The 18,332-nt window shown below is 38.3% G+C and overlaps 1 protein-coding gene across 1 annotated transcript in view; it reads right to left on the reverse strand.

Annotated features, from left to right (window-relative positions):
- Window positions 1-18,332, reverse strand: part of LOC101697849 (chondroitin sulfate proteoglycan 4-like) — a 63,838-nt gene that overhangs the window by 23,497 nt on the left and 22,009 nt on the right. The window contains exons 4-6 of the mRNA XM_087189374.1: window positions 17,237-17,707; window positions 12,457-12,633; window positions 1,547-1,745 (exon numbers count right to left, since the gene is read on the reverse strand). Of these exons, the coding sequence (XP_087045500.1) occupies window positions 1,547-1,745; window positions 12,457-12,633; window positions 17,237-17,707 (847 nt within the window). The remainder of the gene's footprint in view (window positions 1-1,546; window positions 1,746-12,456; window positions 12,634-17,236; window positions 17,708-18,332) is intronic.

An 18,332-nucleotide genomic window follows, 5' to 3' on the forward strand; every position in this document is an offset into this window, starting at 1 on the left:
AATAAATTGTATTTGGGCCAGGGATTTAGCTAAGTGGTTTCACCGCCTGCTGCGCAAGCACAAGGACCCGAGTTCGATCCCTGGTACCAAAAAAAAAAAAAGATTCCATCTTAAAATGAATTGTATTCAGTTGATCAGCACATCTGTACACATTTTAAAATAGAAACACACATGTGTATGGTTTTGGTTTGGTTTTTGATTTTTAGAGAGTCTCTATCCAGCTCAGGTTAGCCTCAAACTCTCTATGTATCCCAGCCTAGGACCTCCTGCCTCCATTTCCCAAATGCTGGGATTACAGGAATGTGCTCAGCACATGTGTGTTAAAATATTATCCAGTCTAAAAAATGATGCTTTGACACATACTTGGGTAGGTTTAGGATCATTTTGCAATAAATCTAACCCTACATGTCCTGGGCTACAGGTTTAGAACCACTAGATGGGAACATTCACAGAGTAAATTATTTTCAGATTCTTTGGGGGATCCTTTGCATTACGTCCAAAGATAATCAGGATATTACTACATTTGGATTTAGAAGATGTGTTATTTTTATATTCTTTACTATATTTTTAAGGAGGATACTTAAAAATAACTGAGAAAGCTGGACATCTTAGGTTTTGGATCATGCCCTCCTGTCTCATGCTCTTTCCCACTCCTCCTGCCAGCTGCTGCCGCCCTCCATCCACTGACAAGGGCAGCCTGAAAACAAAGCCAGGCTGCCCTTGCAAAGTGCCTGGACCACCCCTTCTGCAGATTTCCCACTAGCTGTTTGGCATATTGATTTATGGATGAACAAGAAAAGAAGAAGAAAAGGACATTCAACATCAGGATCTCTTAGAATTAAAGTTGTATGCCTTCCTTCCTTAATTCTTGTATTTATTTCTTGAACAGATATGCTTTTTTCACCAATGCATCCCTACCATCTGGAATGTTATCACCAGATATATAATAGGTATTTCATTATTTCAACCAAATTTTATTTATTAAGCACCTACTGTGTTCTAGTAACTGTCCTAGGGGCTGAGGATACAAGATATCCTATCCTTACAGTATTTATACTGTGATGGGGAAGAACAAACAATAAACCAACAGCCAAATCAATCTATGCTACACTAGGAAGGAGGGAAACTGATGAAGAGTGACAGAAAAGAGAAGCTGTGTTAGTGAATGATTAAGAAAAGGCTCAAAGAGGAGGTGTCAGACTTTACATGACAATTTGTGTAAGTCCTATGGGAGTCAAAGGTACTCTGGTTTGCTATTATTGGCCTGACTAAACATGTCACTTTTTAATAATTACAGAGCTTGGAAAGCTTCTCCATGGTATGTGGTTTTCACTCAGCAACTCTCAGTTATGACCATCACATTAACCACTGACTGAAACACATTTTAGTTTTACAGTGCTTTGCTCTGTGACTTTGTTGACATTATCTTTTTTAAAATTATTTTTTATGAGTCCATGTTTGCAGTTTGGGAAGTTAGTACATGTACATAACACACCTTAATTATTTTTTTATCTTCTTCCTCTCCCCACTCCACCTTTTGACTTACCAGAGTGTTCAAACACCACCTGGCCCTCATTGATTTGAGCCTGGGTGAAGTTCTGGATGCTTTCACCAGGAGAGGACTTCAGAGCCAGATGCCCATTGCTAGGTGGAGTGACCCAGTAGACTAGATCCTGCAGGGAGGAGTCTCCATCTTCTGCACACAGGTCACCTCTGGTTATCTCAGTGACAGAATTCACCCACACCTGAAAAAGAAGGTGCTCACAGATCTTCTGAGGACCAACTGTAATCACACAATCTTAGTAAATGGGATAGCTAGGACACCCTGGCACCTTGCACAAATATTTTAACTGAATCAATTCACCAGAGGTTTGAAACAGATACATAATTCAAAACAGACACATAATTACAAGCTAAATGCAATGCAGCACATTTAATTTATGAAGTTTATGAGGCTTCAAAAAAGTATATTTATTCAAAATTAATTATTTAAAGCACATATAAGAAAATGGACTATATAGTCTGTTACAAAGTCAAAACACTATAAAAAATGGGGAATGTTAAATAGGAGGCTCACTGGATGAAAGTCTGAAAGAGGAAGAGGAGGAAGACGGGCCATGTGAACATGTGAACACCAGGTCACTTCTCACCCAGCTCCCTGTGTTGATTCCCCATTGCACTCAGGGACAAGCCAGAGCTCATCAGTGGTATTCAAGACCCTGAATAATTTGACTTTCCATTATGTTTTTGCTTCATCATCTTTTACTCTTCATCTCGCTTATTTTGCTCTCACCACACCACACTAACCTCTGACGCTGCTGACCCACAGTTGAGGCCACTTAACCCCACCATAGGGCTGTTTCCCTTCTCTGTCTGATTCTTCCCTGGATATTCACATTTTTAGTGTCTTTCTGGCTTCTGTTTCAAGAACACACTGTGAGTGGGGACATCTGTTAGTGGGTGATGACAACAATCCCAGAGAGAAACGAAAGAAGAAAGTAGCCAGAAATTGCAGGGGTGCTGAGAAGGGGTCCAGTTCCAGGTGTCTGTTGAAGGTGAAGCCAACAATGTCTGAGGAATTAGGTGTGGGAGGTGTGCAAGAAGGGAAGGTGACAGGAATGACACCATGGCTAGGGCCTCAGTAACTGGGAGTTCCCATCCATTAAAATGAGGAAGACTGCAGGTTGCCTGGATTTGAGGAGTAGGATCAGGAGTTCAGTTCTGAATGTGTTGAATTTCAAATGCTCCTTTGGACAGTGAATCACATCTGATGTAATGAGGCTGTTCTGAGTTTCTATAATCATGTAGTCACATGATACTTCACTAACACTAAAAATAAGTGGTTTTATCAGTAACTCAATTTTCACATTTCTATTTGTATTTTTTTCTTACTCAGAGAAACACTATGTGCACATTTCTGAGTTCATGTATCATTCTCTAGAATCTTATCCTCTTCTATGCTTTTTACCAACACACTTAAAATTTCAACTCTAAGGCATTTAGTAGATAAGATGCCTGGTTAAAGGGAACTATTTTTCTCAAGAAAACAGGCAGTTTGTGACATAACTTAATCCACACCTGTTTGACATCTATTAACTAAACACAATTTTGAGACAGCGAGGTCAGCAGGTGTACAGGATTCCTATGTTCTTATATCATATATGATGGAGCTACAAGACAAAAATCTGCTCTGATTCCTTTTAATGCTCCAACTACTGATAACATACGCACACACAAAACGGCTTTGTGAATCACCTCCTAACTTTTTGAAAGTTAACAGCTGCAATCATAAAGTCACTGAACATAACTAAACACCCACACATTCCACATAGGTACACAAACACACACACACACACACACACACACACACACACTAGAACTTACACATCCAGATGAATGTATAACTCTTCAAAGTCAAAGTAACCATGTTGAAGAAGCACACATGCCAATAACAATAGCACTGCTCAAATTTTTTCTTTTGAAATTATTTTCAGGTTGTTCAAGAACATTTGACCTGCTTTTATCAGTGACTCTTTGAGTTCAAGTCACTGCTTTGCCACTTATTAGCTATGTAATTAATGTTGGGCACATTTCTTAACTTCTCTGGGCCTTACTTATTGATAAATTAGGAAAGATGGAGTTATTACATTCATTGAGTGTTGTGTTTTGTTTTGTTTTGCTGGTGTGCTGGGGACTGACTTCAGGGCCTCTCACATGCTAGACAAGTGTTCTACAACTAAGCTACACAGATGTGACTTTTTAATATTATTTAAGTTATTCTGATTGTGATGATTACTACTACTAAGGCTGTTCTGTAACACATGCTACAGATTTTTTGTTTAATTCCAAGCATCCATAATGGGATGAGTAGTTTATCTGTTAAATGATTGCGTCGGATGGATGCTCCTAATCTTTAATTTGGAATAGGCTCACTGAAGATTTTCAGTGCTAAGCTCTAAGGATATCAACTCTTTAACAGCTACCAGAAATGCTAATCAACTTAATATTCAAATTATAAGGTTTTAGCCTTCATTTAACACAGTTTCTGAAAAATATACAAGTTGGCCTGTTTAAAAAAATACCAAGCCTACTCATTTTGGTCTGTCACTTTTTACATTTTAAAGTCCATCTCTGTTTTATCCTTATTTTGTCAGGAGCTCAAACTGAGTTGGAAATGTGCTGCTATTTTTCTTTCTATAGTAGGCACTTACTTTTTCAACACTGAGCATAGGAGAGCTGGACAAAGCACGTTTTCCACTGAGTTGCTATACTGCAGAACATGGCTTTTCCCCTTCTTACCTCTTCCAAAACAAATGGAAATCCTGACACTAAAAGCAGGAGGTGGTACTCTCAGGTCTTCATTTCAACTCAAATCAAATTTAGTTCAATCAACAATCTCATTGCTTTAGGGGAAGTCTGAGTTAATGAATGCTCTGTGCTTGGTAACAGAAACTTCAGGTGGGTGCTGGGAAGTGACAACCCCTTAGAACTTGAATTCAGATTTTAAAATAATTCAAAAGTGTTTCAAAGAATAAATATTTGAAAACACTGGTATTTGAATCCAGAATAATCTATTTCTTGAATTCACCTTTAGCTTTATGAGGAAATAGGTGGGATTTAGAAATCTATGAGTCAATTTAATTCAAATTATAATTGTAATGTTTAAAGAAAAAGATTTTGTTTGACTTTAATAGGAAGGATGTGAAATTTTCAAGAATTCACTGTCTTACTGTTTGACTCCTTTAGAACTTTAACTGTTATTTCAGGTTTTGCAGCCTTACTTCTTCCATTGTGCCTGGTTCTCAAGTTCTGTTTAGTGACAAGCACTTACCAAAAACAAGTAGATCTCCAGGGTGTGTAGCTCAGTGGTAGAGAGCTTTCCTAGTAAGTGTGGGGCCCTGAGTTCAATAACTTGCACCTCAAGAACAAACAAAAAAACAAGAAAATGATCCTATTTTCAGTGTAAAAACAAGAGAAAATATACAGTATTATAGAGATATGGTACTTGAAAAATAGGAAAATGAAGCCCCCTTGTGGACACAAATATATTTTATCAGGTATGCATAAAAATTGATGGCCATGTTTGAACACAAAAGTATTCAGTAGAATATATTTCAGAGTAAAATCCAAAGGATTCATCCACAATGGCCTAACTCCAATTCCTAATTCCAGGACACAGTTATCCCCCATAGCATTGAATGGTCTTAGAGATAGCCGAAAGTCCTGTGGCTTAAAAAAATGTTTTCCTACTTCAGTAGAAAGAACTGCACATGAAATACTGGGAAGAGATGCTAATGTTCAGATTTCTGGCCATAAACTCCCATGCAGAATGTGAAATGCTACTAGGGGCTCTATCGCCTCTGCTTCTCTGAAGTAGACTGCAAGTGGATTTTCCTGCCACCTCCTCCAGGCCTTAGTATTAAGTAAGGAGACTAAATGATGATGCAAGAAAATCTGATGGTCTTGAGAAAATGCTGGTTTAAAACCAGAGATAGCATAGCATCTGGAGGCCTCATGGGAGTCACATTTGCAAAGCTGCCTTTGCTCCAGATTCTGCCACTGTCTGTCTTTGCAGGCAAGTCACTTATTCTCTTTAGCTCTAACTCTGTCTTCTTAAATGGGAATAAGAAGCAACTAGCAACCATAGCTTTGGAGAAACTATTATTGAAAATGCACTCTCTCAGCTCTGTTACTTTGATAAAGTAAATATACTTTATATGTTAGCTCTCAGAAAAATGTTAATAAACTTGACAGTTCTTTAATAGTATTCAAGGCTATCAATTTATGAAAACTCCCTGAAATATGAACAATAGGCACAGTCTTTCCAAGAAGTTTTTATGTGCATTTGCCATTATTATATATTCCAGTGCATTAGACAGAGATCTCATATTCCAATTAAAAATTAGGAGCTGAAAACAAAAGGATCTCTTTGATGTTATAAACCACTCATAGAGACTTTCAAAATTATCAACATCAACTGCTGGTTGCTTCTAGGCACTTTTTCAAGTCAAAACTATGTTGAGATTAACAGTAGACAATGTGATTATATTACAGAGTTGCAGTGCACAAAACTACATATTCCTAAAATTCTTTAAGCAATGTCATTCACACTATATTATAAACCATAGGAAAGAAATATTGATATTATATGTCTTCATCTATGTCCCTTTTTCTTGGAATATTTGAAATTCTATGATTTATTTTTCTTCCTTCATTATCATGACTTTGGATGACAACAGCAGTCCACAAAGTGAATCAGCCAGGTTTATGGACAGTGTAACTGGCCCTTCCACCTAACCTCCTTTCCTGCTGAAAACAACAAGTTCAGTAGATGAGTTTCTGGCACTTGACTCAACCCATAAAAGGACAGTGTACCCAGAAATAGGAAGAGGAATGGGGAAAAGTGATTCATTCATATAGAAGAATGTAGCTTTGCTAGATCTGTGGCTTACAATGTTTCTTTTTTATTAACATCCAAAGTAAGGAATATATTTTTTTCCTTAAATTCTTTTATTGGTACATCTTAGGTATACAATAGATTTACATTTATCATTGGGTACTTGTACCTTTACATGATATATCTTGGTTCTTATTTTTTCCCCATTTCCTGTCCTCCCTACACCCCCTCCATCCTTCCCTATTTACAAATATTTTGTTTCCATTGTAAGGAATATATTTTATATAGTAACTTAGTACATGGATGTTTGTGTGTATGTGTTTAAAATCTAATGTACAAATAAATCAAGCAAAAATTTCAGACAATACTCTCATTAAATACAGCGCATTGTGATACAACTATTTTTTAAATTTTATTCCATTTAATCTGTGTTTAAAATATTGGTCCTGATCTATAGATTACAACTTGCAGTTTTGAAACACTGTTCCAGTGTGGATAGCAGAAGGTGTATTCTGATCAGGCCACCTGGGCCCCAAACCCATTCTCTTTTACTAACTGTGTGGCCTCAGTCTAATGACTTAATCTTTCTATGCCCTGAATCTACTGCAATCTTCATTTCACTTCAAGAGTCATGGAGAGAATTAAATGAGAAATCATTTCATCATTCATGTGATACTTTTAGAACTGAGCCTAACTCATAGCAAGGGTTCAGTACATACTGGCTGCTTCCCCATAATTATCTCAGGAAACCTAATGGCACAAAATTGTGCAGCACCAGGTGGGCCTTATGCCCAGACATAAAGTCTCACCATGGAACTGAATATCTATCATTCTTCTCCTCTCTCCATCTGCTCCAGGTACTCCAAGTTTTTCATGCCTTCAGACACTGCAAGGGCTCACTACAGACCTACTGCCTTAGTTCTGAAGTATTCCTTTTCCAGGAATGTTCTTCCTTCTAATATTCATAGGAATGAATCATCTACCCAAGCCCACCTTTATTGAGAAAAGGGTTTGCAGCAAGCTTAAAATAGCCATTCCCTAGAAAGATCTGCTTGTAAGGATGGCCCTTCACTGTCATCTAGGAACTGGACTATTAAACAGTTTTCTACATCGATGTTAAACGTCTTCTAAATGGTGAGAGAGCCTCACTGTGCCTAAAGTGTATGTACAATGTAGTGCATGTTGGACACCTGCTTTCCTTCTGGAAGGCTGGGATCTTAGTACATACTAGGCAGAGTGCCTACCTAATCAGCTCCCTATAAAAATTTTTGACACCCAGTATCCAATGAACTTTCCTGATAGAAAACACTTTGCATGTGTTGTTACCATTGCTGGAGCAATTACACTCACCCTGCATGACATCACTGGAAAAGCACTCTCAGACTTGACCTAGTTTCTTCTGTACTTCACACTATATGCCTTTTCTCTTTGCTGACTTTCATATTTCTCATGGTAATAAATCTAAGCCATGAATATGCTACATCCTCTGAGTCTTTGTAAATCAATGAACCTGGAGGAGGTCTTGGGACCCCTGATATACAAGCCTCCTTGCAAATGTCCCCTCCTGACAGAGTCCCTTCCTAACCACCTTTTCTACAATATTAGTATTCTCCAATCCCAATCCTTCTCTATCCTCATAGTGTTTTTCAGAAAGTACAGCAGACCATCCCTCCATTGATAACGTAATTTTATTGATGACCTCACTGAACATAAGCTCCATGAAAGCATTTATTTAGCCATTTAAGGTTTATTGAGCTCCTCAGGTACTATGCCAGGCACTGATGATATCAAAGAGAAAAGACAGGTAGACTCCCTCACAAATACACCTTACATTTATGGGGGAAGAAAGACGATAGATTGTTTAATATCAGAAAGTAGTAGGCACTAAAAAGAAAAAATTGGATCCAGGGACAGTAAACAGCACAATGCTCTTTCCTCTGGGGTAGCCAGAGAAGGTCTCTTTCAAAGCATCCATCCCATCTAGAATTCTGGGAAGCCATAGTCCAAGCAGGCTTCCAAGAGGTGGTAACATATCTATGCTTGAGAGAAGACATCTAACTAAAATCTGAACCATATGACTGAAAATCAATAAAATCTCAAACAGTCACAATTTAGACAAAGGAAAAAAATCATGTTTGGCAAGTGAGCCAAAACACCTTGGTATGAGAAGATTTTCACTGGATACTGCACCATGACCATTGCCTGTAATTGAAGACACAACTTCTTGGGATTTTTGTCCATTTTAAAATAATCAAACAAGTCCTACCAAAACTACTTCTACATCTGTACATAACTAGATAGCGTGCTGTGATGATTAAGATATTGTTAACCTGACTGGCTTGGAAGCCCCAGGAATTAGTAACACAAGCTTCTGGGTATCTCTGGGTGGGTCATATCCATGGGCTCTGTATTTGGTCCCAGACTCTTTCCTCTCTGGCACTGTTTCCCTGCTCTGTTTCCTGCTGCCATGAACTAAGCATCTTTTTTCCACTATGCCTTTCCATCATGGTTATTTCTGCCTTGGACCCAGTTGACAATAGACTGAATTCCCTGAAACTGTGAGTCAAATTCAACCTTTCCTCCTTTAAATTCTGGGTGTCAGGTATTGTATCTCAGCAATTGAAAAGCTAATACACGTATTCTACAGTAATACCTAGCCCCTTTTAGTCTGACTTTTCTTCACTTGATCTTAGCCAAAAGGCCGAGAAGCGATAGTCTGACTTTTCTTAAATAAGTGTTACATTCTTAAATATAAAAACTTGACCCGGGGCTGGGGATTTAGCTCAGTGGTTCCACCTCCTGCCTCGAAAGCGCAAGGTCCCAATTTCCATCCCAGTACCGAAAAGCAAAACAAAACAAAAAAACTCCACCCAGTCTATAGTGAATGAATCCAATATAAAATGGCAACACTATAGCTTCTCCATCTGTCCAAGTCAAGCTGAAAAGAACCATAGCAAGAGAACATCAAGCAAGTTTTCCCATGATACAATCACCGGGGATTAGAACAGGGAGGAACTGAGCAAAAACCAAGGAAAACAACCTATTCCCCTACAGTTTTGCTATTAACGAAAGTGAAACCTATAGAGATATTACCCAAACTCAACTGACCAGTTTGCAAATCTTAAACTCTAGTACCCTAATTTTCTTTTTTTCTTTTTTGGTACTAGGGATCAAACTCAGGTCCTTGCACTTTCAGGGCAGGCAGCAGAACCACTGAACTAAATCCCTGGCCCTCTAGTACCCTAAATTTAATCCAAAACCTTCAGTCCTTCAAAGAACATTTTTTAAACCAGATAAATGAATGAATGAACTCAGAAAGGGACAATGTGAATGACATATCCATCAAAAGTGGGAAATTGTATACTTGCTGGCCTAGATCCAGCCTATTCAGGGAATAAGGTAAAAATAAAGGAAGTGGTCCTCCCACCCCAGATACTTTGCCTCTATTTCTTTTTTTCTTTTTCTTTTTCTTTTTTCTTTTTTTTTGGTACCAGGGATTGAACTCGGGATCTTTCTCTTGCAAGGCAGGGGGCAGAACCACTGAGCTAAATCCCCAGCCCTTGCCTCTATTTCTTTAGAGAGAACATTCTTCTATCAACATCAGAGGTAGGCAGTGAACCACTGAACAACCCTATGGCTCTGGACAGAGACTGAATTTCCCTAACTTTGGAGGAGAACAAAGACAAAGTCTATGATATTTCATTGAATTGATGGTGCATCTTAATTCCTTTCCACAAAGAAGCCTAAGAGTTGACTACCTTTTTCCTCAGTTCTCCCCCTCCTCAGCCAACTCTGCATCATCTCCCATGAGGTCTTGGCCTCTATTTCCTTCGTTTTTACCCTCCTCATCCTGCAGTTCTGCACCACAGAGCAAAGACCCAAAATCTTCTTGGGTTCCTGGGCAAACCCACATGTTGACACAGCTGCTATAGAACTAGACCCATAGCAGGAGCAAGGCATAACCACTTCGGCACTATTTTCTCTTTCTTTCTTTTTTTCTTTACCAATAAAGACATTCTTTGATACCATGGGTGTGCTGAATGAGCCTGAGTCAGTCAGGAGTTACAGGGAAAAGTGGCAGAGGATGGTGCTGAGAGTGGGAAGCAGACTTAGCTTCAAGTTCACTCCCTCCCTTGTAACCACTCTATGCGTCAATTTTCCCATTTTACAAATAAAGTTGTTCATGATGGCAGTTCCTGGACAGGCATGAGAAATAATACCAGTTACAGAAGATGCCCCATACTCAGTAGACACATAATAAATGCTAACTTTTATAATGTGTTTAAAGATTTTTTTTTTTTTTTTTGGTACTGGGGATCGAATTCAGAACCTTGTGCTTTCCATGCAGGCAGTGGAACCACTGAGCTAAATCTCCAGCATTCAAAGATTATTGATAGCTAAAACTCCTAATTTATGGTGCTAAGGATTGAATACAGGACATCACACATGCCAGGAATGTGTTCTACTGCACCCCCACACCCTGTATTATTTCCTAAGTGGCAAGAATCTAGACCATCAAGCCACAGAATGATGTGGCAGAAGGAACCATCTGTGGATGGTGTTGACATAAAGGAAAGGGCCTTTGGTGAGAGTGATGGCCAGATAGGTGATAGGAAGGGACACGAAGAAAGCAAGGGAAATACCAATAGAATATGAAACAGTGAACTCTGACCTTAATTTATGAAACACCATAGGGCCAATTAAATGACTGTGAGAGCAAACCCGGAGCCCACAGGGGGTGATCTAACTAGTACGTTTTTACATTGTTAAAAATAGCTGGGCTTTTAACATTTTTTTTTTTCATGTGTTCAAAATACTTGGATCTAGGAATAGGCTTTTTAGTGTGTTTAGTTATCTTAGAGCTTGTTTCATCACGTATTGTCTACATTTTATGTGGAAAATTAATAGTGTTTTTACCTTTGGAACTTGTCACTTTATAAGTTTGCTTTGTGTTCATTACCCGGGTGGTCCAGAAATGGTCTGTGCTATGTAACTAAGCTTGTGGCCCTCCTTTCTTTTCAGCTGCTTCTCTCCCTCTTCCCCACAGAGTCTTGCTGTGGTCATTCCCACTGAGCTCACTCTGCAAAGTCATCTGAGAAATAGGTAGTTGGCTAGGTTGAGGAATTTTGAAGGACATTCTAGATCTAAACCATAACGTCAGTCTTGTGAGTCCATACCCAAGTCCTTAGATGAAGGGTCATAAAGATAAAGTAAGTTAAAACCAAGGTAACCAAATAAATGGAAGCTTCAGGATATTTGAGTATAAACTGACACAGATGCTTATGTGGCAGGAAACGGGCCAGCGGTGCCAGAAGGCTACTGCATTTCAGCCATACAGCAGTCATAACTCTGGGTAATCATCAGATCAGGAGAGGAGAAAAAAGGCGAACACCTACCAGCCAAGAAATGTGCATCTGGATGCAAATCTCAGAGAGTGAAGGGGGTTGGAAGCTCCCAGACCAGAAAAATACTGCCTCATAACTATGCAGTGGCCTTATTTGATCCAAAAAAACTGGTATGGCCTATTTTTTTTAGCAAGTAGATCAGAATGCTAATCACATGTAAGCACTGTGTGCAAGCCTTTCATCGTGTTATAATTTAATTCTCACAACTCTGTTTTCATCTTCCTCACCCAAATAAGAACAAATTTGAGGGCTAAATGACTTGCCCAAGGTCACATGGCTAATGGTGAGGAGCCAGGACTCCCATTCAGATTGGTCAACTGCAAACCTCACTCTTAGCCATCCCATTTCTAGCCTAGCAGGAGCTTCCCTGTGCAAGACGTCTGTCGAGGCTCCCTTGAAAAGGGCATGCCTTGTGAGGATGAGAGTGGGGACCAATGGAGAAATGCAAAATGAAGGAAATCTATTGTGACTCCTTATCTCCTCCCAAAAATAACCAGAAGAATGTCCTGACAATAGCTAGTATGTATATAAAACAGTGGCACTATGCAAACTATATACACAAAGTCTTATTATTTAACATTAGAAAGAATATAAACGAAAATCAATTTAGCAGCTCTAAGTTCTCAAGTTAAGTCAAAAGCATATAGCACTCACCTGGAGGATTTTATTGACTATTATTTCTGGAGCTTCATCATTGACAGATTCAACAGTCACAAAAAGAGTTTGAGGCAGACTTTGTTTTCCAAGCTCTGAGCTATTTGCAAAGATGGTAAAATTGTCAAGCAGTGTCTCACTATCATCATGAACGTAGAAAATCGATTCATTTTCCACCTATAACCAACAACAACAAAATTGCTAACATGCTGAAATATGATTTTAAAATATGAATAAATTGTTATCAAAGGAATCCTAATTTTAAAAATTGCTCTAAAACACAGAAGCATGTCCTCATCCCATGACGCTTGAGTCTGAACATCAGAAGGCAAATTGTGATAGACAGTATAGTTTTTCTGAAATAATACTGCATCCTAGAAATAAGTTTAAAGAGGAACAGAACAATTTAATAAAGAAACTGCAATACTGGTAATCAGAAGATTCAAGTTCAACTGCTATTTCTAACACCAAAGTGTGTTAGGAGTGACATAATCCAGCTTTTCTACTAACAGAACAACATGGTAAAACTCAGGCTTGATTTGCTCATTTAGAATGACTAATTTTTGAAGTTGTTGATCGTTTTCTTGGACAATTCACACTGTTAGATTCAGGCTTCAAAACTTCTCTCACTAATTGTATTTCTCCTTTTTGGAGACTATTAAGTTCCCCCAAATTTCTCTTTTCTCAGCAAAGAATGCAGTGGTCCCCTAAATGTTCTTTGCAAATGAGATTGCACTTGCTATCTCCTAGTTCTACTCCTCCTCTTTCTTAATAGTTTTTGTGTGTGTGCCTCCCTTAAGGGGTGTCTAAGAGTCCACCCATGGTTAGGTAACATACATCTCCTCTGAACAAACACATAAAATACACTGGAATCAAATTATTCTATCAAGGCAGATCTTCCTTACTCTAAGAAGCAGAATACAAATATTTACTTTTATCTTTGTTAGATTTCATCTTTTAAATTTTAATTCTTTTTTTTTTTTTTTGTACCAGGGATCGAACTCGGGACCTTGCGATTGTGAGGCAGGTGCTGGAACCACTGAGCTAAATCCCTGGGCCTTAAATTTTAATTCTGAAATAGTTGTCCAATGACTTAGTTATTCCTCTTGGATTTGTAATAACCAAAAATTTGACCAGAATGTCTTTCATGTCTTTAAGACTGTGGTGGAAATACTGTAAAGCAAGGAATTTAAAACTAAAAGGAAAATTAGTTTCAGTAAGTCCGTGACTTAAACATACAATGACAGATAACTTCTAAACCCCAAAAGCAGTTGTGAACTTCTGAAAAAGTCTCTAGTATTGGATTTGTTTTGATAAAATACAGCCAAATTTTTTTAACAATTCAATTTCACCCGTTCCCTTCAGCAAAGTTTTTTGATCTCTCCAAAATGTTCCTGACAAGATCTGACGAGTTCAGGAAAGCACTCAAAAAAACACTTGTGGCCACTTGTACACAAGTGCTATAAAAATTTCTTTGGAGTCCAATGGGCAAAAGAATTCCAGATCATAGACCTGACAACAGGCTCCTGGAACATGCTGTTTCAAACTATTAAAAAAATGTAAGGAGGCACTGATCAGAAATTGAGAGAAGTTTTAACTTTTAAGGCACTTTAGGAACATAATATTTAAGTAGCAATCATCCCCATGATTTTTTTTCCTGGGAAGTATATCATTTCCTTAGTAGAATGGCACTTTCCAAAATGACATATCATTTAATAGTATTAATGACAAGGCCGAGAAAAAATGTATTGGGGATTTTTCTATTCCTGACCTCAAAAATGTGAAAAAAAATATGCTGACTTAAAAAGAAAGGATACAACAAACTTGCAGAAAATTTTGACAGGTCCCCTGTCACCGGTCCTGTTCAGGGCATATTGTGCTGCTCTTCCACTTAGATCCTCCCAACCCCATTGCTTCCCATCTCCTCCCTCAGAGTCAAGACGAAGTCTCCAGCCCTTTCCTAATTTACCTTGTAACCTCACCTGCTATTCTCGCTATCATTCATACACACGCAGTTCCCTGGGTACTGGACCACAGGGAGCTGTCCAGACACCAGGTTGGCTTTCCACCTGCAGCTGCTCCCTTGCCCCTTTGCCTGAGTGCTCTTTCCTGCACTCAACTCACCCCTCCACTACCTACTCCAGGTGTCTGCTCAAATGCCACTTCTCAACAGGCATTCCTTGACCATGCTCTTAGAAACTGAACATCCATGTTTGTGCACTCACGTGTATATGTGCACACATCAATGAAGGCCCCAGCATTTCCTATGTCCCTTTTCTGATTTTTGTTATTCTCCATAGTACTAATCTTCATTCACTATGTCATTTTTTTCATATATTTATTTTATTTATCATCTCTCTCTGGATCCAACTGAAAAAAAAAAAACAAAAAAGCTCTACAAGGGCAGGGATTACTACCCGGTTGGTTCATCACTTGATCCCCAATACTTAGAATTGAAATCCCTGACACATAACTCGTATTCAGAAACTATCCAGTAGAGCCAGGGACTCCTTCTCCAAGCCATTAAAAGCTACAGCCACTGGTTTTTAAGGATTAGTTTCACTGTAAGTGAAAATGGCAAACCCGGAGATGTTGGGAGTCATATAGAAAGAAAGAGTGAGAAGAGGTCATCTAGAAAGCAGGAACAGGTGACCTTGACTTATATCTGTGTGATGCCAGAGATGCCCCAGGGAACATGTGTGCATCAACACACAGATTTCAATCAATGATCCTTAAATACCCACTTTTATGAGGAACAGTAAGTAATGGAATTGACCAAAATATTATCAAAATTTAGCATTTGGTCGCTCATTGAAACCATGAAAAAAGAAAGGATTAAATTCAACTCACACCTGAGCAGGTGGTTATTACAGGTAACTTGTAGAGCATTTAAGTGGGAAGCCATGATTAAGAGACCCTGCACGAGGTCACCAAAGAATCACCCTCTTTGGCTCCAATGCATAAAATCCTTTCCAACTCCCAGCATTCTTTGTTGGACCCATGGCTTCTTAAGTCATTCACTCACTTCTTAAGTAATTTAGGACAAGAAGTGAGGACTTTTCCAGTCTACCTCCAAGCATCACTGCTACTCCTCAGCCTCTTGGCTGCTTCTTCCCCTAGCCCTTTAAGACCTCCATGCTGCTGCCTTTGTTCACACTGCCTTTTCCTGGATCCTCCCCCTTCCCAGGTACCCCTGCTCTTCGTCTCTCTCTCCAACGTTTAGGTTAAACGTTATTTCTTTCTTTTTTATTTGTTTTGGTACTGGGGATTGAACTCGGGACCTTGCGCTTGCAAGGCAGGCAGCAGAACCACTGAGCTAAATCCCTGGCCCCTAAACATTATTTCTTAATGAAGACTTTCTTCTGTTCTTCCCTGTGCACTCCAATTCAAATCAAATGTGCCAATTCTATTCTCCCATAGCACTATTATGAAAATGCAAAATGAGAGGCAAGAAGAGAGTATCTTATATTAAAGTTGCTGTGTCTGGTTCCTCCATAGCATTTCTAGAGGGCAAGGAATATGTTTTATTTAGCATGGCAACTCCACCCAATAACTCAAACAGAGTAAGCCTTTAGTAAAGTTAATCAAATCAATGGATGATTTGAAATTTAATAGTATTACACACTTTGAAAGCAGATTTGTTACTTTCTCAAAATTAGAACTTTTTTTAAACTGCAAGTAATTGCAATCTAACTTAACTCTATAATTGTACTTGTTTTGTAATCACTTGTTTTAAATGGTCTAAAACAAAAATAAATTTATTCTAACTTGGAAAAAATTTTTAACATACAATTAAGTAGCACATATGTGTTCTTAGCTGACTAGACAAAGACATGCCAAAATAGTGATTGTTAATGGTTTCCAACCTGAAGAATGTATATTGCTAGATGATTATAAAGGAAATGATGGCAATCTACAAACTACTTTTCAAACTTTAAAAAGTAATGGAAATAATTCTTTTATTCATGATTAAAAAAAAGCAAAGTCTGACAAAAATACTGTTCTAGGCCAAAGCAAAAAAAACAATAGCAGCCTACAGTTGACCTTGGTTATTTTATGACAACTGGATGCTACAATGGCAGTTGTGTCCAGCTCCCAGATTCCAAGGACTGAGTCATTTTGAACAATGATAGCCCTATGCTTAGCATAGGCATGGCACAGAGTATGTACTCTGTATGCACACATTGGTTGAATGAGTAAATGAGTCACTGAAAAAAAATCACCAATGATTAAATATCTAAGTGTTACCCTAACATCACCAAGAAGGACAGTGACAATGTGGCATTCATCCAGATTTAGGTAAAATTAGGTAGCTAGGGTGGAGCAGGAAATGGCATATAGTTAGATGATAGCAAAAGTTAGATGATGAGCAGTGTTTAAACTAAAGAAGATAAAATTCAGGGGAATTTGATGACTTCTTCTTTCAAACATTTAAAGAGTTTTCATGAAGGAGGGTATGATTTATTCTGTGGGATAACAGAGCCAGGGCCTAGGAGAAGTTTCAAAGTGGCAGACTTCAGCTCAGCCTAAAGAATTAATAGTTGCAATGTTTCTAAACTAGAGGGCCCATCTTATGAAGTAGTAAGTTTCCCATCAATGAAGATATCTGAGCAATGATTGGACACTCTCTCTATGCGGACACTATAAAAAGGCTCCTAGTATCTGATGGGAGGTCAGACTAGATACCTCCTAGGTCCCATCATCCATGGGTCTAAATGATAAATACCAATTTTTTATCTTTTATCCAACATACCCAAATATATTAACTGAGAATTATTACCTGTTTCCTTGTAAATTTCATTAGCTTTACTCTTGGAAAGTGAGAACTTTCAACATAACCATGTTTTGGTGGTTCAAGAAGAACAAATTCACAGTCAAGTCCTTCAAAATATTTGCTTGGTATTTTGAGGTAGTCTTCCAGAAGTGCTTTGGAACCACCTTCTTGAACTGTAAAATTCTGTACTTCCAGAGGAATCAACTTAGGGACAATATCCAACAAGATTTCCAATTCACTCATAACTTGGGAACCATTTATCACGTCTAGGAGAAAATGGTCCTGCTTTTGGGCAGGAGCTGTCTGCACATAAAGGATATTGCCATTATCAACATCCTGGTGTGTAAAGCTCAAAGGGAACTTTTCATCAGAATTCAAGCTGCCTTCTTCTGGTATAGACTTTTGGAGGTATCCATGCATAGGTGGAGTTCTGACTATGAACACTGCCTCTGAAGGAATACTGTATTCATTTCCAGCCTTGAGTTCACATGTACCACACACAGGCACAAAAAAGAAAAACATATTAATAAATGTAAGAGCCAACACTACTGATAAGCCAAGATGTTTTCTACTAATGTCCACAAATGGCTTAAATTACAAGCAGACTTGATGCACAGCTTAAGCCTAGGTCTGATCTGCTGTCCATGGCAATATTTTGAATATTAGCCTCAGTTACAAAGAAAACAATGATCAACAACACTTGTGTAGCTACAAATATATTAACAAGGCATCATATGCAGCAACAAAAAAAAAATGCAAGAACTCAGAAATTAAGTGAAAGAAATAAATTGTAATTAGAAGTTAAAGGTTGTAAAAGAAACAGCAGCCGAATCACTAAAACTGCAAGGACATAGAGCAAATATTTTTTCTCACTTATTTCAATCAGCTCAGCATTTTCTATACATTTTAAAATTTATTGATTCAGCAGAATCCATCTCAAATCTGACTGCGACTGATTTAGTCACTGAAGAGCACATGCCCCCTTGTGGTGAAATGTCCACAGTAACTCTTCATTCACTCAAAACTAGTAAACTCACTCTGATTTGAATTCATTTCTATTTGAAATTATTGGGTGCATTTAGTAAACGCGTTTGCAGTCTTG

This window comes from Heterocephalus glaber, unplaced genomic scaffold, assembly GCF_053883595.1.
Source record: "Heterocephalus glaber isolate CG9 unplaced genomic scaffold, H.glaber_assembly_v1.0 deba00001538, whole genome shotgun sequence".
Taxonomy (NCBI): Eukaryota; Metazoa; Chordata; class Mammalia; order Rodentia; family Bathyergidae; genus Heterocephalus; species Heterocephalus glaber.